At 47.6% G+C, this 23,663-nt stretch overlaps 2 protein-coding genes across 6 annotated transcripts in view; both read right to left on the reverse strand.

The window, feature by feature from the left end:
* Window positions 1-23,663, reverse strand: part of CCM2 (CCM2 scaffold protein) — a 59,689-nt gene that overhangs the window by 31,906 nt on the left and 4,120 nt on the right. The window contains exons 1-2 of one of the 5 annotated variants that reach the window (XM_055590666.1): window positions 12,482-14,596; window positions 1,099-1,272 (exon numbers count right to left, since the gene is read on the reverse strand). The exons of 1 other annotated variant lie outside the window; for it this stretch is intronic. In XM_055590666.1, the coding sequence (XP_055446641.1) occupies window positions 1,099-1,272; window positions 12,482-12,571 (264 nt within the window). In that variant the 5' untranslated portion in view covers window positions 12,572-14,596. Of the gene's footprint in view, window positions 1-1,098; window positions 1,273-7,267; window positions 7,408-12,481; window positions 14,597-23,663 lie in introns of those variants that run through there. 3 more of the 5 variants (XM_055590670.1, XM_055590665.1, XM_055590668.1) reach the window with 3 other exon arrangements.
* LOC129659382 (60S ribosomal protein L26-like) lies at window positions 10,578-11,151 on the reverse strand. Its single transcript, XM_055590671.1, has one exon. It carries the CDS (start codon window positions 11,147-11,149, stop codon window positions 10,634-10,636), a length of 516 nt encoding a protein of 171 aa, XP_055446646.1. The 5' UTR covers window positions 11,150-11,151; the 3' UTR covers window positions 10,578-10,633.

Here is a 23,663-nt window from a genome sequence, read left to right on the forward strand (position 1 = left end):
CAGTTTCTGCACTGTTGCCACTGCATTCATGTTTACTTCTTGTGTTTGTGCTGGGCTCTGTCCCTAGGTTACATGTTTTCCTCAAACATGTACTTCTCCTTGGCTGCCCATGACAGAAGCCATGAGCACAGGCAGAGCTGCAGAGCATCGCTTCTTTCAGGCTGGCAGGGTGGTCACAGCAGGGTCATGTGAGGAAGCACTTCTGTGGGCTGCGTGGCTTCCACATAAAAGCACCCCTCTGAGGATCCCCCTTGGCAAAGGCCTGGTTGCAGGCCTTCTGAAAGCTTGAGGGAAACGGGGTTGGCGATTCTCACTGTTCCAGACAGGTTTTGACTCAATCTGCTCGTCTTCCCACTGGGTCTCTCCCCACCCTCCTCTGGGCCAGGTGCCCCCATGTCTAAAGTGCCCCTAGTGCTGAGTCTCCACCAGGGAGACCTCCCACTTCCCACCATGCCAAGTGAGAGCGGACCCCTCCGCACGCTCACAATGTGCACGGTGCCTCCCCACACCCCCACACACCCCCGAGACCAGCTGGACGGCTCTGCATCCTCTGAGGGACGAGGGTCCAGCTCCGAGGGCTCCGTGAACTCGCTACCCCACCTTCATCAGCTCCTCTGCAAGTTTACGGGGCTCGCTCGTTAATGCTGCACCCTTTCCCATTCTCTCTGACCGCACAGTTTTATACCTTTGTATTCATTTCTTCTCACTCCAGTGTTTAGAGGAAGCACTAAAAATACAGCAGTGCACGTTCTGTTAATCCACAAGCAGGCACAGTCTCTGACAGGATTCAGAAGCCTGTGTCCTAGGCTGTGACAAGGACACAGGGGGCAGCTCTAAGCCTTTACCAAGGAACCGGAACACACGGCCAGCCTCTACGAGTAAGGAGGCGGCTTGCTCCCGGAGAGAAAACCAGAAATGGGGCCAGAAAACAGCAATCTGGGGACTGGGCACCCGGGTATCAGGCATACCACCACGGGTGCACCACCGAGTGGGAGTCAGCCGAGGTGCACGTGGGGACGGGTCCCAGACCGCAGCGTGTGGTGCACTCAGAGCCTTTGCTGGCGACAGGCAAGGTGTGTCCTGCGGCCGTGGACTTACCTTCACCTCCTTCTCGATATAGTCGCTCAGCAGTCTGTCGGGCTCGACGCGCTCGGGCAGGGACAGCACCACAGTGTGCAGAGGGCGCCTCTCTGTCACCTTCTCATGGGCTTTCTTATCTCTACTCTTTTCACCTTTTAGGAATACTCGTTTAAACGGCGACACAATTCCAGGCTGCAGGCAGAAACGGCAATGGTTGGAGTTCATTATTCACAAAGGCTTGGTGTTGTACCCACGGCTAACAAGCAGAAGTGGCCCAAGCCACTGCCACAGTCCCCGTGCAGGCAAGGGCTGGCCATTGCTGCCAGGGTGGACCAGGCCGAGGGCTGCCTCGGGTACCGAGGGGCTTGTCCCTCACCTGTTCACAGACACTTAGAAGATTCAAAGGACAGTTCTCAAGGTGAGTAAACTCAGGAGACGAAAACAGGGCAGAAACGGGAGATTCCCCCACAAGACAAAAATGCTACATTGTTCCACCCCTCCCCGCTCTGCCGGGTCACTTCACTGCAGTCTTTGGAGAAGGTGGGGAGGTGTGCCCAGGCCTGTGGCATCAACAGAAAATGCAGTCAACAGTCACAAGGCCACCTCTACGCTCTCCTGTGAAAGTGTGGCCTGTGCTCCACTCTCCCCTCCCTCTGCCAGGGCCTCAGGGGCTCAGGGCGCTGACCAACACCTAGGTGAGCAACCTCACCCCCAAATCAGTGTCTAGACCAGCCTGAAGGCCAATCTTGCAATCAAAGTAAACCTGCAGAGCAAGAACAAGGGAGGTCAGGGAGAATGAAGTCAGCCTCGCCTGTGGGCCCAGAAAAAGGTCTGGACCCCTCCCGGCAGCTCCGAAGGGCTCTTTGGAGGTGACCACTTCCAGTCACCTAAAGGAACATAAAAGCAAAGACAACACACCAGCATGCAGACTTGGCAGGGAAATGTCACTAAACACAGGAGCGAAACCCAGAGCTGGTGACCCATCCCAGACGGAGAAGTCACCTTTCACTGTCCTGTCTACAATGCCGCAGCTTGCCTGCCTGGGCAGGACCCACAGCAGGGATACCTCTGACCAACACTTATAGGAACAATGTACATGTCACCAAACATGCTCTAAAAGCTCTCGTTTCCATTTCTCCTCTGCATGGGAAATTCAGCCACCCGCCATATCCCACCCAAAAGAATGCCACAGAGCCGATGATTCTGTGAGGTGCCTCGTCAGCCCATCAGTCTCACAGATGGCGGGTGGAGAGGGGCCGTGACTCCCCCACTAACGCAGGTGAGGCCTTGGGGGCCTCCCGGGAGATCCTGCAGGGCCTGCCCCACACCCACTGAGACGCTCAGCTATAAAGGCCACCCCACCCAAAAGATACCCTCCACAAAGTGAACCCCAGCATTCTTCTTGCTCCTTCTAGCCAGAGTCGGGGTTTTCTCCTCTGCTCCTTGGTCTGTGCTCATTACCCCTGAGTACTTGGCACCTGGATATCTGCCTTTTACTCCTCTGATCCCCCAGAGTAGTAATCCTGGAGAACCCCTTCCTTGTGGCGGATATCCGCCTAGTTGCTGCTCCACACTCCAGTGCAGCCCCTCAGTGCTTCATACTGGATGTGGGGTGGGGTGGGTGTAAAATAATGCTGATATGAGGCCCACAGGGCTAGTGATGATCATGACAACGTGCATGTGGGCCTTCATTTACTTTTTGTTTATATATGTGAAATTGTTCAAAACATTGTTATTTTAAGGATATAGTTCCCATCTACAGCTGCTTACACTGACATGAGTTTGGGTAAACTCCAGGAATTGGTGATGGACAGGGAGGCCTGGCATGCTGTGGTTCATGGGGTCACAAAGAGTCAGACACGACTGAGCAACTGAACTGAACTGAACTGAACTGAACACTTAAGCCATGGACAAGATAATCAATACCATCATCACACAGACAGCGTCATCTCCACCATCTCAGAACTGCAGAGTGGACAGAGGGTGCCCCTTGGAGGACCCCGTGACGGCTGATCCCAGCTCTCAGACAGACCACCCTCCTGGTCCTCTCAGGCTTCTTTCTCCTCCCTCCCACAGGCACTGTCAGCCTAGCACAAGTTAGGAGAGTGGGAGGGAAGAAGGTGGGGCACTTCAGGTGAAATTCGGGGGTGGGGGGCGGGGTCTGGACCAGGTTGTTGCCATGCAGGGCTCACATGGAAATGGTGGGAAACGGTCACCCACAATTTCCCACTCAAGCACCGATAGTAAACTTTACATTGAAAGGGAAGCTGGGAATGGAGTAATATAAACATCATGTTTCACCAGTGTGACTGCGGCAGACCAGGCCAGGCCATACTGAACTGTGATTCCATCTCTGGCTGGCATCCCACACAGATGACGCTTCAATCCTGTTCTGCCTGACTGTGTATCTGCGCTGAGAGCCTCCCAGCTTCTATGATGTACAAGGCACTGCCCTAGGGCTGTGGAAATACCAAGGAATGTAACACGTTGCAGAGATGACCTATGTCCAAAACTGGCCAGAGTAAACATCTGTCCCTACACCATTTCTACCTATTAACCTCACAGAACTCACTCTCTCAGATCATAACCAGCGGGGGCACAGACATGGTTGATCCTGAATCTGACGGTACGTGAAAACAGCTCAGTTCAATCTGTCTGATGTTCCACCTTGCTACTCCTCTACACCTGGGAGCAACAGGAAACCAATTCAGAGGTGAGAGGTTTTGCCAAGGTCAGCCAAACCACCAGGGCCACACACCGCATGCAACCCAAGCTGTTGTTTTAACAATGAGGGACGGGTTATAAAGTCAGTCTGTGTTGGAAAGGACCCAGAGCCCAAGACCTACAACCCACCTTAAGGAGACACTCTGCCAGCCGAAGAAACCAGGACGGCCCACTGCAGATGCCCCTACTGCTCAGGGATCAGCTTTCCCTATGCTGAGCCCCACCCCGCCTTCCTCTGCCTTTACCTCTTGTGACCCAGCACCCCACAGGGGAGAAATAAAACTGGTTAATGAAGGGGTTTGGTGCCTCTGCCAGCCAGGCATCAGGAAGGTGCTGCGGAGCCATGAGACAGAATCCCCACCCTCAAGGCGGTCACCACCGAGCCCACAGCAGATGAACAGGGACTAAACCCACAATGAGAACTGCTAGTCAGGTGCCTCAAAGGTATGCTTCAGTGCCAAAATGCCCTGTATTTAAAGGAGCTACCCTGGCAACAAGGCATGCCCTGTGATGGAGCGTGGTGCCAGACCTCCACTGCTCACAGGCTAGCAGAGGCAAAGGGAGCGGCCCCTGCAACCCGGGCCGCACACCAGACCACCTGGTCAAGCGTGAATATGGCCTAACTGACTGGGAATCAGACACAGCTTCCCGAACTCAGTCCTTAGCCTTGCATACACAAGGCACCATGTGCTTTTTCTTAATGTCCCAAAGAAGTTTCACCTGTGGCTGAGCCTTCCTAGAAAGTGGAATGTTGAAACCATTGTGTAAAGAAAGACACCCTAGCAAACCTGCAGCCTTCCTCTGCTGCTTTGCCCCATTTTAGTGCAGAACGGGGGCAGCTGCTCCACCCAAAGACAGCAGGCATGTGACACAGGAGATGCGTGCCCAGCTCCCACTGCAGGAGCTAGAAAGCACACTGGCTGGGAGTTGGGGTATGGCAGGCATGGTGGGGGCACCTCAGCTTTTCCAGAAACACAGTGAACAAGACGGCACCTCAGGGTTTTGGAACTAATGGTGCTTTTAAACATGAAATGTAAAAGGAAGTTCCAGTTAATACGTTATTGACCATGAGATTTTTGCAGAAACTAACACCTGTGGCCAGTGATTTGTTATGTAAGTGAAAGCTGAGATGTCTCTGGTCAATAACATTCAGGTAACAAGACATATTAACACGTCTCTGGTCAATAAGTTGCTTAAAAAAAGAATACACTGACAATTAAAAATATTCTTGACACGCAGAATCAGGACTCCATTAAATGATTGTGGATTCTTTAATTCACTGGAATAGCCTCCAAATCAATAGTTTTTTAAAAAATGGTTTTAGCCTCTGCAATTGTTTACTCTTCACTCAACAGGTATATTTATTGAGCACTCGTGTTCATCATCACCAAAACGATTTTATAATCTTCGACCCAAAAGACGGAAGAAAGAGCCCCTGGAAAGAGCACAACACCAAGCACAGTTTCTCTTGGTGAATGTTGTCCTGGCACTGATGCCACCCGGAGTGCATCTGCGTCCCAGTCTCTTGTGAAGAAACGGGGCCCTGAGTGTTGAAAGGAACTGGCTGAGGGTCCAAGGCACAGAGCCAGGGAGCGGACGCAGGGCTTCATGCAGACGTCGCATGCGCAACACACGCTGCTTCCTAGAACTAGCTCCAAAGTGAATCCTGCTGCTGCTGCTGCTAAGTCGCTTCAGTCGTGTCCGACTCTGTGCGACCCCATAGACGGCCGCCCACCAGGCTCCCCCGTCCCTGGGATTCTCAAGGCAAGAACACTGGAGTGGGTTGCCATTTCCTTCTCCAATGTGTGAAAGTGAAAAGTGAAAGTGAAGTCGCACAGTCGTATCCCACTCTGAGCGACCTGATGGACTGCAGCCCACCAGGCTCCTCCGTCCATGGGATTTTCCAGGCAAGAGTACTGGAGTGGGGTGCCATTGCCTTCTCCGAAAGTGATCCCTAGATCCTCACAATACTCTTGGTAAAGGACTTCCCTGGGGGTCCAATGGCTAAGACTCCACACTCCCTATGCATGGGGCCCGGGTTCGATCCCTGGTCAGGGAACTAGATCCCACATACTGCAACGAAGATCTGGTGCATTGTTAGATTACAGCCTGGCCTAGACTCTCACTTGAGGTGACGAGGCTCTGAGTATCTGCATATCCTAAACAAATTCTCAGAGGCTATGTTCTCGGTCAGAGCGTCTGTTGATTAATTTACAGTAAGAAATGCATGTGCTGAGGAAGCAGCACAACCACTCCTGGAAAAGCAGCCTCCACCTGGAGACCAAAAGGAATGATAAGGTGAAAACACCTACCAACTCACTCCTCGGGCACAACTCACAGCTCAGCACATTCTGGAGAAAGTGTGTGGCAGTGAAGGAAAGAAACCCGTGCTGGGAATCTCGAATGCCCCAGTCAGTGCTCAGGAAGCCTTATTTACTCCTTTAGTAGGTAACACAGAACTGCCCCTGAACAAAGGCTTCAAGAGCAAGGCCCTGGGGTCCTTCAGTTGGGCATTCAGCAAATGTCTAACGGGCATCGAGCCTGTGCCCAGCACTGGGGCTATACCTTGAAGGACCCCTGTCCCCACCCCAGGGCCCCTTCTGCTGAGGGAGGGAGAAGACAGCAGCTCGGCGACGCTCTGGCTCCACAGGGCTGCAGGGCAAGGCCAGGGGAAACACCAAGGCCAGAGGGTAGGGTGGGCAGAGCCACAGTTCTGTCCAGCTGGGCAAGGCAGTGGCTACTCCACCCAGGTTCAGACCTGCCAGGTGCGCAAGGCACCCTCACAAATTCTCTCCTATAAGTACACTGTTTAAAACGGCACCGCAATATTGCCTATCTTAACTCCAACTACCTTCCACCACTCCCTGTAATGCAAATCAACAAATTTATAAAGTTAAGTAGTTCAGCACCTACCAACAGAAAAAGAGCCTTTCTTAGGTGCCTCGGAGTCCTAAATAAAGAACAGGACACAGCCAGCGCCCCAGGACCTCCTTACAGACTCAAGTTCCCCATCTCAGGGCTGGGCGTGAACCTGCCCTCCACTGCAGCGGCTTGCTCCACTGACACCCAGTGTCTGACCCTCCACGGGCAGCCAAGACCACTTGGGCCGGTTACACAGCCCCCTCGTCTTCCCTTGGGTGTCACAAATGAAACTCAGGCACGAGTCCGCAACTGGGACTGCACTTTTTCCTGACCTTTTCCCTAAATCATTTTCAAACTCAGATCTTGGGTCCTGACTGACTATAAATTCACAGCAGACCTGACACCCACAGTCTTTTTACTCCTTAGGCGAAGATGGACAAACCCAACCACCTACAAAAAGCTCCTCATCTCTCTCAACAGCCACTGGTTCTCAGACCCGGAAGCCAGCAGGAACCCTCCACCACCCCATGCTCCCAAAGTGAAGGTCACAGGACCCAACAGTCATTCTAGATGGCTCTTTCCACACTGGGCTTGCACCTACCTCGTTCTCCATGGGATACCCTGTCAGAAAGTCTGTCTGAGGAGGAATTTCTCTGGAGGAATTCTGGTTCCTCCCCCTCTGCCGACAGTTACTGTGCATTCTCCTCTGTTCACTTCTGATCTGGTTGAAAAATATGGTCAGATGTTCGCCCTCCCTCTGAAAAAAACATGTGAATGAACAGGAAGACCATAAACCACAGCTTCCTTCTGCAAACCCCACTGAAGCTGTTTAGTTTTTTGAAAAAGTTAAAGAGGCAGGCAACACCCTGAAACTCCTGACAAAATCCAAACAGGCTGCGCGCACAAAAAGATGCAAAGAAAACCCACACATCTTCATACTAAACCAGTGCGTCTTCTACCTAACCCTACACATCTTCTTACTGAACCACCACATCTTCTAACTAAACCAGTGCATCTTCTTACTAAACCAGAACATCTTCTAACTAAACCAGTGGATTTTTCTAATTTAACCAGCCCCTCTTACTAAACCAGTCAAAGTAAACCATTTTACATCTTCTTACTAAACCAACGTATCTTCTAAATAAACCAGCATATCTTCTTACTAAACCCAATACATCTTCTTTCTAAACCAGCACACCTTCCCTACTATCTCTAGCATGTAGAGCCTATGGGTGGCCTCCCCACATTTCTAGCCAATATGGTATAGCCAGCTGAAAGACATTATTTTGGAAGTCCAACCATTCTGCAAAACCAAACCACAAAGTTAGAAAGAATGAACAAGCAAGCTGAGAGCACTGTTGGGGCTCCCCCTCCTGACCACGCAGTGTCCCTGATGCAGTGGGAGCGCCCAACCTGCCTGTTTCAGGCTGAGTGTTGTCTGCTTTGGGGCACAGCAGTCCAGGGCTGCTTGGACAGAGCACACCTCCATGACCCCCAGCCTACAAAAGCCTCTACCTGCTTCCAGGACTCTTGAGTTTAAGATACAACTTTGAAACTAAAGAGTATGTCCCTGAGCAAGCTCACTTTTAACTTCTTCAAGGTCAAATCTGATCCTGAACGGGGGAAACTGGGTTTGTTGATGCTGAAGATTCTTAAACTCTCTAGATAGTCCAAAATGGTTGCAAAGAGGAGAAGCTACTTAATTAACCATTTTGGTTAATTAGAGTGACCATATATAGTCACAACTCAAAACATAACAAATATAATACAATTTTACTAATATTAATTAACATTAGATTCAGTTCAGTTCAGTCACTCAGTTGTGTCCAACTCATTGCGACCCCATGAACTGCAGCACTCCAGGCCTCCCTGTCCATCAACAACTCCTGGCATTTACTCAAACACATGTCCATTGAGTCAGTGATGCCATCCAACCGTCTCATCCTCTGTTGTCCCCTTCTTCTCCAGCCTTCAATCTTTCCCAGCATCAGAGTCTTTTCAAATGAGTCAGTTCTTCGCATCAGGTGGCCAAGTTAGATTTGATCAAATTAAGGTGCTAATTTTCAGTGGTTTTCTGCCCATAAAAATGACTATTTCATATGGTTCAATTTAAACTGCAACAAAGTTTAGTATTTCTAGATTCTGAAAAGACTGGTTCAGAACAGTCATTTCATGCCTTAATTACTACCACACATGCTGCAGATGTAGAAAATACAGTAAACCAGGAAAGCAGTACCGCTCTAGATTTGTTTGAACAAACATCTGGTACTGTCTGGAATATCTCTTTAGAGACACAGGGCACTGCAGGTACCATCTGGGCTCCAATTTCTCCTTCTTTATAAAAGCTGTCCCCACAGAGCAGGATCAGGTGGTCCTGAGGGGAAGGGAATCAAGAGTGAGATACAGAGACCTCAGGATACAGAGCGGTCCCCATGCCTCATCTCGGCTGACTGTGGGGCCTGAGTCTGCTGCCTGCTCCCCAACAGGTCCCCCTGCATGCACACACAACCCTTGCAAGGCCCCAAAGCTGCCACACCCAGGGAAACAGAGGAAACTAAAGGAAACCAACCAGCTGCACATGTAAGCCTACCTGTTCTGCTCTCAGAGATGCAATGATCACCAGGGTAGGCATGGAAGAGAAAGACCAGGGAGCACAGAGGGCAAATGAGAGCCTGGACAGGCACTTAAATTCTAGAGGGTTTAGAGGCATTCAAGGATAACAGCATTCATAAATGCAGTTGAGGGAGAGGGAGGGGCATTTCCTACAGACTGTGAGGCTCTATCTAACTCAAGTGTGATGTTTTTTGCAAGAACGCTTCCATCAGGGGGCACATGATATGGGGCAGTGACCTGCCTTGGATGGCTATGGACTGGCCCCTTTGCCTCATATTTGGATATGATATTTTTCAACAGTCTAATTCCGCCATTCCTTCTTCTTCTATTAGCAGAAATATTTACATAAAGAGGGCTTTTCCCTCCTAGACTCTGATAACCCTGAGGTACCAATCATTCAGAAAAGTTAAATGCATCATCCTTTCTCTTTGGCCATAGCTTTCACAGAAATGCCGGTTCCCTGAAACCACCCAAGGTGAATGGTCCATTCAGTTCACTTCATTCAGTCGTGTTCGACTCTTTGCAACTCTGTGGACTGCAGCATGCCAGGCTTCCCTGTCCATCACCAACTCCCAGAGCCTGCTCAAACTTACGTCCATTGAGTTGGTGATGCCATCCAACCATCTCATCCTGTCATCCCCTTCTCCTCCCACCTTCAATCTTTCCCAGCATCAGGGTCTTTTCCAATGAGTCAGTTCTTCGCATCAGGTGGCCAAAGTACTGGAGTTTCAGTTTCAGCATCAGTCTTTCCAATGAATATTCAGGACTGATCTCCTTTAGAAAGGACTGGTTGGATCTCCTTGCAGTCCAAGGGATTCTCAAGAGTCTTCTCCAACACCACACTCCAAAAGCATCAATTCTTTGGTACTCTGCTTTCTTTATAGTCCAACTCTCTCACATCCATACACGCTGCTGCTGCTGCTGCTGCTGCTGCTGCTAAGTCGCTTCAGTCGTGTCCGACTCTGTGCAACCCCATAGACAGCAGCCCACCAGGCTCCTCCGTTCCTGGGATTCTCCATACATGACTACTAGAAAAACCATAGCTTTGACTACATGGACTTTTGCTGGCAAAGTATTGTCTCTGCTTTTTAATATGCTGTCTAGGTTGGTCATAGCTTTTCTTCCAAGGAGCAAGTCTCTTTTAATTTCTTGGCTGCAGTCACCATCTGCAGTGCTTTTGCAGCCCCAAAAAATAAAGTCTCTCACTTTTTCCACTGTTTCCCATCTATTTGCCATGAAGTGATGGGACTGAATGCCATGATCTTAGTTTTCTGAATGTTGAGTTTTTTTTTTTTGTTTTTTTGTTTTTTTTTCATTTTAACAGTTTTTAATGAAAGCTGTAGACAAGATGACTTTATTCTTGCATCTTCTCAATTGTTTCTTCCTTATATTTGCCCTTTTCCTTTCCTACTTGGCGAGATTTGGCTTTACGTTCGAGGATCTTTTTGCGGTCTTTGTCCAGTTTTAGTCTGGTGATAACCACCTTGCTGGGGTGAATGCCCACATGGACAGTTGTGCCATTAGCCTTCTCCCGCTGCACTCGTTCAATGTAGATGACGTATTTCTTCCTGTAAACCTGGACTACTTTGCCAATTTGCTGCCCTTTGTAGTGCCCTCGTACAACCTGAACTTCATCATCCTTTCGGATGGGCATGGATCGAACGTTGTACTTCTGTCTTAGCTCTTTAGAAAGAGGAGAAGACATAATTTTCCTGCGAATGTGGGAAGGCGCATTGAAATGCCTTTTTCGATTCTTGCTTCGGTCAGAAGTCACAAAGGGATTGAACTTCATTTTGGCCGCTAGCGCTTCAGCGATGGCCACAGAAGGGAAGAGCTGAATGTTGAGTTTTAAGCCAACTTTTTTAGTCATCTTCTTATGGATGCACCAGGACACCACAGGCCATTGGCGGCCTCTCCCGCCACTATTAGTGGCATAGTGGAATCTGCCACTATTCCGATGGGCACTGCTGGTTGCAGAGTAAAGTGCTGTCCTCAGGCCCACCACCACTCACCAAGGATGCTACTGCCTCCTGGGGCTCTGTGCCAGAGCGAGCGAGGAAATAAGCATTCTGTGTTTAACAGAAAAACCTCCCGAGTTTATAGAATTCAAATTTAGGATTATAAGGCTATTGATTATCTTCTTTGGTATTCTCTGCACCCACCCAATCCTCCTAGGATGAAAGCCAGTGAATAATGTTGCTAATGTAGGGCGGCTGTGCCTGGACCGGACCGAGACCCTTGAGCAGAGGTCTTCCCGTCGCCACGCGGTCGGGGAGGGTAGCGGGCTCGTGCGTGTCCTTTTCGGTCGCCACTCAGGGGCGCCTGTCCCATCTTCCTCCCTCCTCCTCCGGCCGCAAGAGCAGCACACGCCACGCAGCCCTTCGGGGCTGGACCCTTGCGTGTGGCCTCCTCTGGGGCCGCGGGTGGTGGGAGACTGAGCAGGAGGGGCCCCGCGTTCCCTGCCTTCCAGGGCGCTGCCCGGGGTTGGAGACTACAGAGTAGCCATCCTCCCGAGCCCGACACCTCTGCTTTCGGACCGGCCCCCCGGCCCGTCCATGGCTGCCGTCCAGACCTGCGCGTGGTGACGCTGACCGCGGGTCGCATCTGGCCCGACTCCGCCCCTCCGGGGGAGGTGCTGCCCACGTGCTAGGGGAGCCCCCTCCCCGTACCCCGCTGCCTCTGGGGGGGCCTGGCCTGTAAAGCACAGGTTCCGAGAGGTGCCCCTTCCCGCTCCGAGGGCACAGGCGCGGTTTGCTGTTGTGGGAAGAGTGTTTCGGGGTTTGCGGGGACGCATGGGGGTCTGGGTACCCGGGGCCGGCCTCTGCTGCGGTGCTCAGACCCCCACGGGGAGCGGCCTCTCGGGCGCGTGGGCCCCCAGATTCGCACCTGGCCCAGGGTCGCCGAGGCGGCCCTGGAGACCTAAGAGCAATACCGCTGCCCACGTGCCACCCGCAGGCAGCCGGGCGGTAAACCCTGTCTCTCTCCTTTAACGGAATCTCCGTTTCTAGAAATAACCCATTCGACGTAGCCTTAATGGTCCGTAAGGAAAACATTTCAGTTTGAGGTTCAAACTTCAGAAGGTACAACTGACGGCGTTTTAGGGGAGGGTCACACGGAAGCTGAACGTTGCCCCCGCTACATGCCCCACCTGGGTCTGCTCCCGAGTCGCTCAGACCGCGTGATTCGCTGCTGTAATGCTCACCTGTGAGATATTTATTTGAACGAGGGGAGGAGTTGACCGCCAGAACAGGGTACACAGGTGGTGCGGAGAAAGCAGGTGAAGGGCAAGCATACCAAAGAGTGGGGTGACGCCGAGGGGCCTGAAGCTGGGTGGGCGTCCGCCCGAGGGCCCGCCCCCTCGCCGTCACTCACGCCGCGTCCTGCGTGAGGCCCGCACCAGACCCTGTAAACAGCCGTGTGTGCGTTTTACAGCCGTTTTTAAGAACCTAAAATGGGTGTAAATGTCATACCTGTGGGGGGCAGATTCTCTGTATGTTTTAGTTAACAAATTCTTTGTAATGTGTTTTTTTAGAGATCTTAAAATTGCCTTTGCACTGAAGTATTTTCATAGCTGTTTTCCTCTTTTATTCGTTTGTTAACGTACCGTACCTAATTTTTAAAGTATGTTTTTAAAGCTTTTATTTTTTAAGTTGAAGACATTTTGGCCACTTTACATTTAAATTTTGATGAACGTTTTGGCTGAATGTCTCAATATCTGATGAATGTGAATTTTCAGATTTGACTTTATTCTCTGCACCTGTTTTGTTTTTGGTGTTTGTGGCAGTAGCGAGTAGTTACAAGGCATATTTAGAGTCTGATCATTTGCTCTGCTCTTTCTTCACCGTTCATTGCAATTTCATCTGCTCTTTCTTTAGTTTTTAGTTTCTATCCTTCAGCCTTAAAACAGAAGCTTCTTGACGGTTCGCTGTCCTCTTTCTGCCTGTATCCAGACAGTTATCACTTACCTCGTATAATTCAAGTCTCCTTAGGACAGCTACTGACCGTTACACGCCCCGATATGTCTTCTTAAAATTGTTTGGGAAGTTCCTAAGTGACTGCGCCTGACAATGTGAGATGGACCAGGGGCATGAGTCCAGAAGCCAGGGAAGGACGAGAACCAGGGAAGGGACATTTCAGACAAGACAATGAGACTCCCACCTGGCGGTGGGCAGTGCTTACTTGCCTTAAACTGACCTTAAAGCAAGTAATTTAAGTATCTTCCTTAGTTTTGAAAATCTTACTCATAGCTGCACAATAACCACGTATTAACATCTCCCCCATCGGTCCGGATGTCTGGTTCCCAACCCGCCATCCCCCAGAGCTAGCGTCCCCACTAGAGGGGACCCGCCCTCGGGACCAGGGCCAGACCCTCCCAGTTGCAGCCACGTTCTGGCTGGGAGAAGAGACGCGCTCTTGGCCACTCCTGTTAGAACCCCAGTCAGCCCATTCCTGTGCCCTTGACTCCACGGGCAGACACAGACCAAACGACCCCCAGGGGCACGGCCGCGAGGCTCGCTGGGGGCGGAGCTTCCGCAGTGACAGGCCGCAGACGCCTAGTTCACCTTGTGAGACTTTGCAGCTTGAACTATAGCAATGCCTCGCACACAGTGTAACTATTCTTAAATTCACGGGCATCAACCACAAGTTCAGGGCAACCTAAGGGGAGTTTCCGGCCTTTTTCTTTAAAACCACTAAGTTCACCTGTTTTGCACTGATTATGAAGAACCTAATGCAACCACTTCTGCTTATCTTGAAATTAATGGTATTTATTTAACAACTCAGTGTAACAGCTTGGTATGCACTTTCTTTTGGAAGTTTCCCATTTCTAAAAAACAGGAAAAATGTCAGCTGGCAAATGCATTCATTCTGTTTTGTTTTTTTTAGTTAGAGGGTAGGTGAATGGGGGTGAGAATCGTTTTGATGTCCATAAACAAAGCTTTAATGAAGATGTGTCGGAGTATTATTAAAGTGTGATTCTACTTTTGCAGAAAAAAGCTAAAGATCAGTTTATATAGCTTTATTTTTTACCTTATCAAAATATACAGAATTTTAATATGCATATATTGTCTCTGACTTAAAATTATGTGCATCTGCATTGCTGTTTAAAATGTTCATTATGTAATGTGATAAAGAAAATCTTCAAAAATATATTTAACACGAATGGTATCTATAGGTATTGTCATCATAAATACTGGAATTTATTTTTAAATTATTGAATATAGTAGGTGTGTTTAAGATAATAAATCAACCTCTGAACAGTAATGTTTAATTGATAATTTATTAATCTGCTTTGAAAAATTAAATGAATTAAACCAAAAAAAAAAAATATTGCTAATGTAACTATATTCCATAAATCCTAAAACAATTTTAACAGTTACAAAATAACAATACCAGTATTATATTTCCCTGGTAGCTCAGTGGGTAAAGAATCTGCCTGCAATGCAGGAGACTAGGGTTCAATCCCTGGGTCAGGAAGATCGCCTGGAAAAGGAAATGGCAACCCACTCCAGTATGTTTGCCTGAGAAATCCCATGGAGAGAGAAGCCTGGCAGGCTACAGGGCCTAGGGTCGCAAGAGTCGGACACAACTTAGTGACTAAACCGCCACCACCATTATTACTAATAAAATGATTACTGAAAACAATTTGTTTAAAGTTTCTTTGTGACTCTTCTTGTCCTTAGTGCATGTCCCACTGCCAGCCTGCTGTCAAATTTCTATGATTTAATTAACCGAAAGAATTCCTCTCTGTGAGGTTCCATCTTGTTTGGTTTTGCCATTTTTATACTTTGCTTTTGATTTTTTTAAATGACTTTATTTTTAAAAAATGTTTGGATTCAACTTGTAATACTGTAAAACATGGTTTCAAACTCACAAGGCCCATGCTAAGAGATTAACCCCTCCCCAGTAGATAACAATCTAAAAAGCATCAGAGCATTCAGATCCATATCCAAGCACAAGGCTCCATGCTGCCTCCCACCCTGCTGAGGATGTTCCACAGTTTAGTGAGCCTGTATCCTAGAAGTGGAAAGTGGCCAAAAGGAACAGTTTGGTACACAAACTGCTTCATGTTTTTGCCAATGTTTCCTTGGAGGTTTCTGGAAGTGAGATGCTGGGTCAGTCAGGGCACCTTAGTTCAGCCAGGCATTGCCCCTTACAAGTTGTCAGGGCTGTGCTGGTCAGTTCCTCATGCGTGACCAAGCAGGGATTTCTGCTGGCCTGAAAGGTGAACAGGGGTAGCTCATTCTTTTTTTTCTTTGGTCTTAATTTACACTCCTCATTATGCAAGAGTCTCAGTTGCCTTTTCACACATTTAAAAGCCATTTACATTCCTTTTTCAGTCTTTTCCCATCTCTTGACTTGTTTTTTCCTATCAGGTCCTATTTTTGTCTTCCTTATTTTTAGAAGCACCTTACACAGGGAGTAGCTACTTTTTGTTCTGTAAGTTGCAAATATTTGTTGTCTTTTTACTTTGCTTGTTGTTTAGTCGCTAAGTCACATTCTTGTTTGCAACCTTATGGGCTGTAGCCTGCCAGGCTCCTCTGTCCATAGGATTTTCCAGGCAAGAGTACTGGAGGGAGTTGGCTATTTCCTTTTCCAGGGGATCTTCCCAACCCAGGGATGAAACCTGGGTCGCCTGTATTGCAGGCAGATTATTTACCACTGAGTCACCTGGGAAGAATTTTTACTTTTTGATGTTCATGTTATCAGATCTTCTGAGTTTTTCCCTCACTGCTCTGAATTTTGGATAATGAAAGGTTCCACAGCGCCCACATCAATGAAGAATTCACCCATCTTTTTGCCTAGTACCTTTACGGCTTAATCATTTTTGCTTTTACTTAAACCTCTGAACCACCTTTGTTCACTCTAGTGTAGGAAGGATGGATCTGCGTTTATACTTTTCCATACATCTGTCCAGTTACCCTAGTACCACCCATCAATCAATATCCCCACCGCTTCAAAATACCATTTTACTGTGCTCTTAGGTTCCCCATGAAGTGAGGTCTGTTTCTGTATTTTCTCCACTTCCTGAAGCTTATTCCAGGACAACCCCACAGCTTTCATCAGGGGGATGACAGCATGACCCAATCTGGGGTTGTTCCCTTGTTTTTCTTCTTTTTCAGAGATCGTTCTTGCCTGTTTATAATACAAATGAGCTTTAAGTCAAGTGATGTCGCTCCATTAAAGAGTTCAAAGGTATATTTATTGGGATCATATTAAAAATTAACTCAAGGAGAGCTGATACAGCCATGACGCCCTTATTTACCCAAATACAAAGTGTCTTCCACTCCTTTAAGTTCATGTTTGTATGTTTCAGGAGTTTCTCTCATAGAGATCTTAGTTCCCCTACCAGGGACTGAACCCATGCCCTTGGCAGTGAAACCTGAAGTCTTAGTCATTGGACCACCAGGGAACTCCCTGGATGTTTCTATTAATTTTAACCCTAAAGTATGTATTTGTTATCATAAATAGGATCTTCTATTATAGGTTGGAATTCCAACAGAACAAAAGGAAAAGCCAAGCTGGCTAGGGAGGCTGTGGAGCAAGTGGGCGGGAGGAGATGGCTACTGATACATGAGCCCAGACTGGGATGTGAGAACTAGTCACGGAGGTATGTTAGGAGGAGGACAAGGTTTAGGAGCCTGATCCCCCATGGCCTACATATTCCTGCGTTGCTGAACTGAACACTGACTGTGGTTTATCCGTTTGAGCTGTACTAGCTGTTTTCATTGACCCATGTAACTGAGAGAGAAGCTGATGTGAAGGCCTGGAGACTGGTGGAGGTGACCCTGCATGGCAAGCCCTGTCAAATGCACAGCAAGAGTGGCTGGCAGCCCTAAGGGACCAAGACACACTACTGAACCCATGTCTGGGCTCAAGGTTCCACCCAGTCAGGGTAACAGAAGCCACTGGTTGATGGAGCCCTCAAACAGCAGGGTCACTGTACCCACCTGACCCAGCATGGCAACCAGGCCTGAATGTGTTGCTACAATAGGTAGCTCCCTGTCTCCCGCCTCAGATACCACCAGTGCCTTCCAAAAGAAAGCTGTGCCCTCTGGGAAGAAAACAAAAGTCAGTCTGCCTGCACCTGGGCAAAGTGAGCAGTAGGTCTTTACTGTCTGAACTCTCCATCAGCCACCCAAAGCCAGCACATGCCGAGGGACACCGGAGCTTCATTCTTGTGGGAGTCACAGCAGACTGACAGCCACCACCTCAGCACTAATTCTGTAAGGGTTCACAGGAGTTCCCAAGCTAGTTTTGCAGTTTTCCTTAACTTTGAAATTATCTCAAGATAAAAAGATTCTTAAACACATAGCAAAACAACACACATTTTACAAGGGCATGCACAAACAAAAGGACCTGAGTGAAATAGGTAAGGATGGTTGTCAATAAAAGAGGGGCATGAAAGAGGAGTGAGGACTGGGTTTCAAAGAAAAAGAACAGTGAAGAAATAAAACCAACAGAAAACACCAGACAGGCCTGGCAGGAACCAATCATTATGTATGATTGACTTATTCCTCTGCATCTGAGATCCAAAAATGGAAGAAAAAAGACAGAGGCAGAACACAACACTCCACTGCTGAAAGTGGGCGTTCAACGAGATGAGGCAGACAGAGGAGGCAAACCCAAAGGGATGTGGTGCTGGGGAGTCTCTGGAAATAAGGATTTCCCAAGCAGGTATTTGGTACTCTGGGAAATTCATGGCTGTGGAATGTCTTCTACCCAGAGAATTCCAGGTGATAAAATACCACCAACAGAATGTGCTGCAATGGGTTTTTCTGCCTCTGGTAATTATGATAAAAACACAGCTCTGGGGGACTTCTCTGGTGGTTCAGTGGTTAAGAATCCACTTTGCAATGCAGGGGATATGGGCTGATTCTTAGTTGGGGAACTAAGATCCCACATGCCATGGGGCAACTAAGCCTGTGCACCACAACTAGAGAAGCCCACATGCTGCGAAGAAGACCCAGAGCAGCCAAAAATTTAAAAAGAGAAAGACACAACATGCAGACATGCAGCTGGTGTGGCTATATTAATATCAGACAAAAGAGATTTCAAAAAGAGGATTACCAGAAATAAAGACCGTCATTTAATAATGAAAAAACAACCATTTCAAGACACAGTAATCCTATATATGCATATACATAAGAAGAGTTTCAAAAATACACAAAGCTAAAACAAACAGAACTACAGGGAGAAACAAGCAAATCTAAAACAATAACTGGATATTTTAACACCCCCTCTCACCTCTCTCTCAATAACTGACAGAATTAGCAGACAAAAATTCAGTAGGAAATGGCTTGGCAGTGTTTTATAAAGTTAAACATATAGTTCCCATATAACTGGGCAAGTCCATTATTAGGTATCTGGGGAAGAGAAATGACAACACATGTCCGCACAATGAGTCATTCACAGATGTTCATAGAAACTTTCCATTGTAATACAAAACTAAAAAGAACCTAAATGTCCAATAAAAGGTGACAGAAAACAAATTGTGTTATATATGTAAAATAGAATACTGATGTTGTGGTTCAGTCATTAAGTTGTGTCTGACTCTTTGCAACCCCCATGGATTGCAGCATGCCAGGCTTCCCTGTCCTTCACTATCTCCTGCTGCTGCTGTTGCTAAGTCGCTTCAGTCGTGTCCGATTCTGTGAGACCCCACAGATGGCAGCCCACCAGGCTCCCCCGTCCCTGGGATTCTCCGGCAAGAATACTGGAGTGGGTTGCTATTTCCTTCTCCAATGCATGAAAGTGAAAAGTGAAAGTGAAGTCGCTCAGTCGTGTCCAACTCTTAGGGACTCCATGGACTGCAGCCTACCAGGCTCCTCCATCCATGGGATTTTCCAGGCAAGAGTACTGGAGTGGGGTGCCATTGCCTTCTCCCATTATCTCCTGAAGTTTGCTCAAACTCATGTCCACTGAGTTGGTGATGCCATCCAACCGTCTCATCCTCTGTCTTACCCTTCTCTTGCCTTCAATCTTTCTCAGTATAGTGTCTTTTCCAACGAGTTAGCTTTTCTTATCAGATGGTCACAGTATTAGAGCTTCAGCTTCAGTCCTTCCAATGAATATTCAGGAACGATTTCCTTCAGGATGGACTGGCTGGATCTCCTTGCAGTCCAAGGGACCCTCAACTATCTTCTTCAGTACCACAGTTCCAAAGAAACCATTTTCGGCGCTCAGCCTTCTTTATGGTCCAATTCTCACATCTATACCTGACTACTGGAAAAACCATAGCTTTGACTAGATGGACCTCTGTTGGCAAAGTGATGTCTCTGTTTTTAACATGCTGTCTAGGTTTGTCATAGCTTTCCTTTGATGGAGCAAACATCTTTTAATATCATGGCTGCAGTCACCATCCACAATGATTTTGGAGCCCAAGAAAATAAAGTCTGACACTGTTTCCATTGTTTCCCCATCCATGTGCCATGAAGTGATGGGACTGGATGCCATGATCTTAATTTTCTGAATGTTGAATTTTAAGCCAGCTTTTTTACTCTCCTCTTTCACTTTCATCAAGAGGCTCTTTAGTTCTTCCTCACTTTCTGCCATAAGGGTGGTGTCATCTGCATATCTGAGGTTATCGGTATTTCTCCCAGCAATCTTGATTCCAGCTTGTGCTTCATCCAGCCTAGTTTTTCGCATGATGTATCTGCATATAAGTTAAATAAGCAGGGTGACAATACACAGCCTTGATGTACCCCTTTCCCAATTTGGAACCAGTCTGTTGTTCCATGTCCAGTTCCAACTGTTGCTTCTTGACCTACACACAGGTTTCTCAGGAGGCAGGTAAGGTGGTCTGTAATTCCCATCCCAGAATTTTCCAGTTTGTTGTGATCCACACAGTCAAAGGTTTTAGCACAGTTAATGGAGAAGTAGATGCATCCCATGCATTGGAAGGCAGATTCTTAACCACTGGACCACCAGGGAAGTCCCTAGCTAATATACATTTAAGATGCATACACTTCACCATACATAAATTCTACAGTAAAAGAAAACTGTAAACAAATATTGAACTCTAATGATATGTATGCTGAAGTGTTTAGATCATAGTGAACTGATGTCTGCAATTTACTTTGAAATGCATCAGAAAAATAAAATGGGTTGATGGATGGGTAGAAGGATGAAGAGATGGGTAGATATGGGATAAAACAAATACAGCCAACATTAATGGCAGAATACACTAGGCAGTGTATATATGGGTATTTGCTATAAAATTCTTGCAACTTTGGTGTATTCAAAACTTTTCATAATAAAATGCTTGGGTAGGGACTTCCCTGGTGATCCTGTGGCTAAGGCTCCATGCTCCCCATGCAGGGGGCCTGGGTTCAATCCCTGGTCAGGGAACTAGATCTCACATGCCATCGTGAAGATTTCAGATTCAGTGTAGCCAAATAAATAAATACATAATAAAAATTTAAACCCTTTAAAATGTTTCAGGGTGGCGCTGGGTGTGGAGGAAGCAGACTATGGCTGCATACTCCCCTTTCGAGAAGTGGGGCTGAGGATGCACAATTATTTCGGAAAGGAGCCTTAGAACAGAGCTGAAAAAGGTCTGACATCAGATTTCCATGGGCAAGTCCACTTCAGACACTGTGCATATCTCAGAACAAAACTGAAGAGTGATATGTCCACCAGCAGTAATAAAATACTTAAGACACAGTCGGTCCCAGAACATTTCCTGACACGTGACAAGGAGGATAACATACCTAACACACAGGTCTGTTCGAGGCATTTTAATTAATAAAACTGTATCCCCACCGTGTAAACAGCAAAAGGAAAATGGAATATTCCAAACCACACCTGACTGGAGAGTTACTGTAACAACACATAGAAGCACATTATATATCTGGGGAAATAAGTGCATGTAATTTCAAACTATAGAATGAAGAATAAATGATTCAAATAAAAGTTTCTCTTCTCAGAGTCACAGGTAACACACAGGTGAAACAATATACCCCAAGCCCGAGTGGGTGACTCCCATAACAGGTTTTACTAAAGAACAGTAACACAACAGGGTCAGACTGACCATTTTTCTCACTTTCGGAATTCAACTATTCGTTCCGCCTCCTGGGTTACAAGATACATATGCACTACAGTTCACCATACTAAGCCTCAAACAAAAGCCCAAACTCCAACTTCCCACTGCACTCCCTAAAGAGGATTATTTTCATGGCACTGTACACATTTAATGCCTGTGATCAAATCACCTAATTCTTAACACAATCCAGCAGAAAACTGCTACTGTTCAGGCACACTTAGGAGGAAAACCTGTAACATTTTTGGCACTGGCACACACCTAAGAAAAAATGTCCTTTTTATCCCTGCTAAATTGACAAATCCAAATCTAAACTCCCTCTCAACTGCATAACTGTTAAAACTGAGCACCACATTTGAAGAAGAGCCACTGGCCTTGGACTGAGAGATAAGAAAGAGGAAACAGAGTAGTTAGAAGGCCCACAAAAATCCCAAGCCAGGATGATAGCATGGAGGCTGGGCAACACAGCTCAGCCCCACGTCCTGCCACAGACCCAAGGCCACACAACCACAGAGAGTGGTCAGTTTGTGGCCCAGAGCACATGCAGGTGATGCCGCCTCTTAAAGCAGCTCGTCCATGTCTAAGGTGACAGTGGAGACCAGGTTCCAGAACCTCTGGGCTAGATTGAGACAGACCGGACAAAACCATCCTAGCACAGGACTGACTACACCAGACTCAGCACATCAACCTGATGTTCAGGGTCAGCTTCACAATAGCCCACTGTCTTAGTCTGCCTGAGCAAAGCGCCACAGACCTGGTGGCTTCAAAAACAGGTATTTCTCCCAGTGCTGGAGGCTGCGCGTCCAAGACCAAGGTCCTAGGGCCTCTTTCTCAGCTTAGAAACGCTCATCTTCTCCCTGATCCTCATGTCGTCTTTCTACTGAATGCACATCCCTGGTGTCTCTTTGTCCAAACTGCTTCTTCTTACAAAGATATCAGTCATATGGGATTAGGGTCCATCCTGCTACTGCTGCTAAGTCACTTCAGTTGTGTCCGACTCTGTGCGACCCCATAGACGGCCACCCAGCAGGCTCTGCCGTCCCTGGGATTCTCCAGGCAAGAACATTGGAGTGGGTTGCCATTTCCTTCTCCAATGCAGGAAAGTGAAAAGTGAAAGTGAAGTCGCTTAGTCGTATCTGACTCTTAGCGACCCCATGGACTGCAGCCTACCAGGCTCCTCCGTCCATGGGATTTTCCAGGCAAGAGTGGGGTGCCATTGCCTTCTTCAGGGTCCATCCTAGTGACCTCATTTATCTTTAATCACCTCTTTAAAAGCCCTTCTCTAAATGCATACCCATTCTGAGGTATTGGGGGTCAGGGCTTCACCACATGAATTGGCGGGGGCAGGGGGGAGGCGGGGGGCAGTGTACAGTTCAGCCCGTTAACAGCTGGGGGGCAGTGGTGGATGAGGAAAAAGTGTACCCGAAACAAGCTGCCCACGCACTGACGATACTTGACATTGAGGTACAGGGGCTTTGTTAAAAGATTTTCTCTATACTTGTACTTGATGTCTTCATAACAAAAATGTTTCCTTATTCACTCTTATCAAATCACACTCATTAAAATCCATCCTCATCTGTCTACTGAGCTTCCCCTCAAGCTCTGTGGCCACAGAGCTCACTTGTCTCCTTAGCATCTGCACCCAGCGCAAAGTCAATGGCAATGAACAGTTCTTTAAGGAATGAATGAAAACCCCCCAATGGCTTCAGCTGTCCACAGGACCAAAACCAAACTCTGCCCTCCCATGCCCTGGGCCCCAAGCCCTCCCCAGCACCTCTCCTGCTTCTGCATATGACATCCATGGTCCCCCAGAGGAATTAGCGGATGCCTGTGTCTCTCCTGATATAATGGCACTGGCCCTCTCTCATTCTCTAACATAGTGTAAAGAGCTTACTCTGCAAATAAAATGCAATGTCTTCAGCCCTTCTCACTGCACTAAGCATGAAACAGGCACTCAAATATATAAACAGGATGATTTCACACAGATCAGCTAAATCTATAGTACTTAACTGAGTCACACCAGGGTGGTGATGAAGATGGGGCAGCTGGGTTATTACTGCTGACAGAAATGAAGAAATAAAAGACCACAGTAACTGCAGTGACCAAACCTATAGGGGACAGAAGGCACTTGTCCTTGACCACACAGGGCAGAATACTGACATCCCTTCTTATTCCAAAGCAGTTCCTTTGTAGACTTGTCACAGAAATGTCTTCCCTTACTGTCTTCCTCTCAAATGATGATCAGAGCAGAAACAGAAAAGTACTAAGATTCTGATGAGCTTTCTGAGTCTAAACTATCATCGTCAGTGGATTATCAACCCAACTGAAGAAGAACAGGGAATCT

The sequence above is a fragment of the Bubalus kerabau genome, chromosome 8, assembly GCF_029407905.1.
Source record: "Bubalus kerabau isolate K-KA32 ecotype Philippines breed swamp buffalo chromosome 8, PCC_UOA_SB_1v2, whole genome shotgun sequence".
NCBI classification, from domain to species: Eukaryota; Metazoa; Chordata; class Mammalia; order Artiodactyla; family Bovidae; genus Bubalus; species Bubalus kerabau.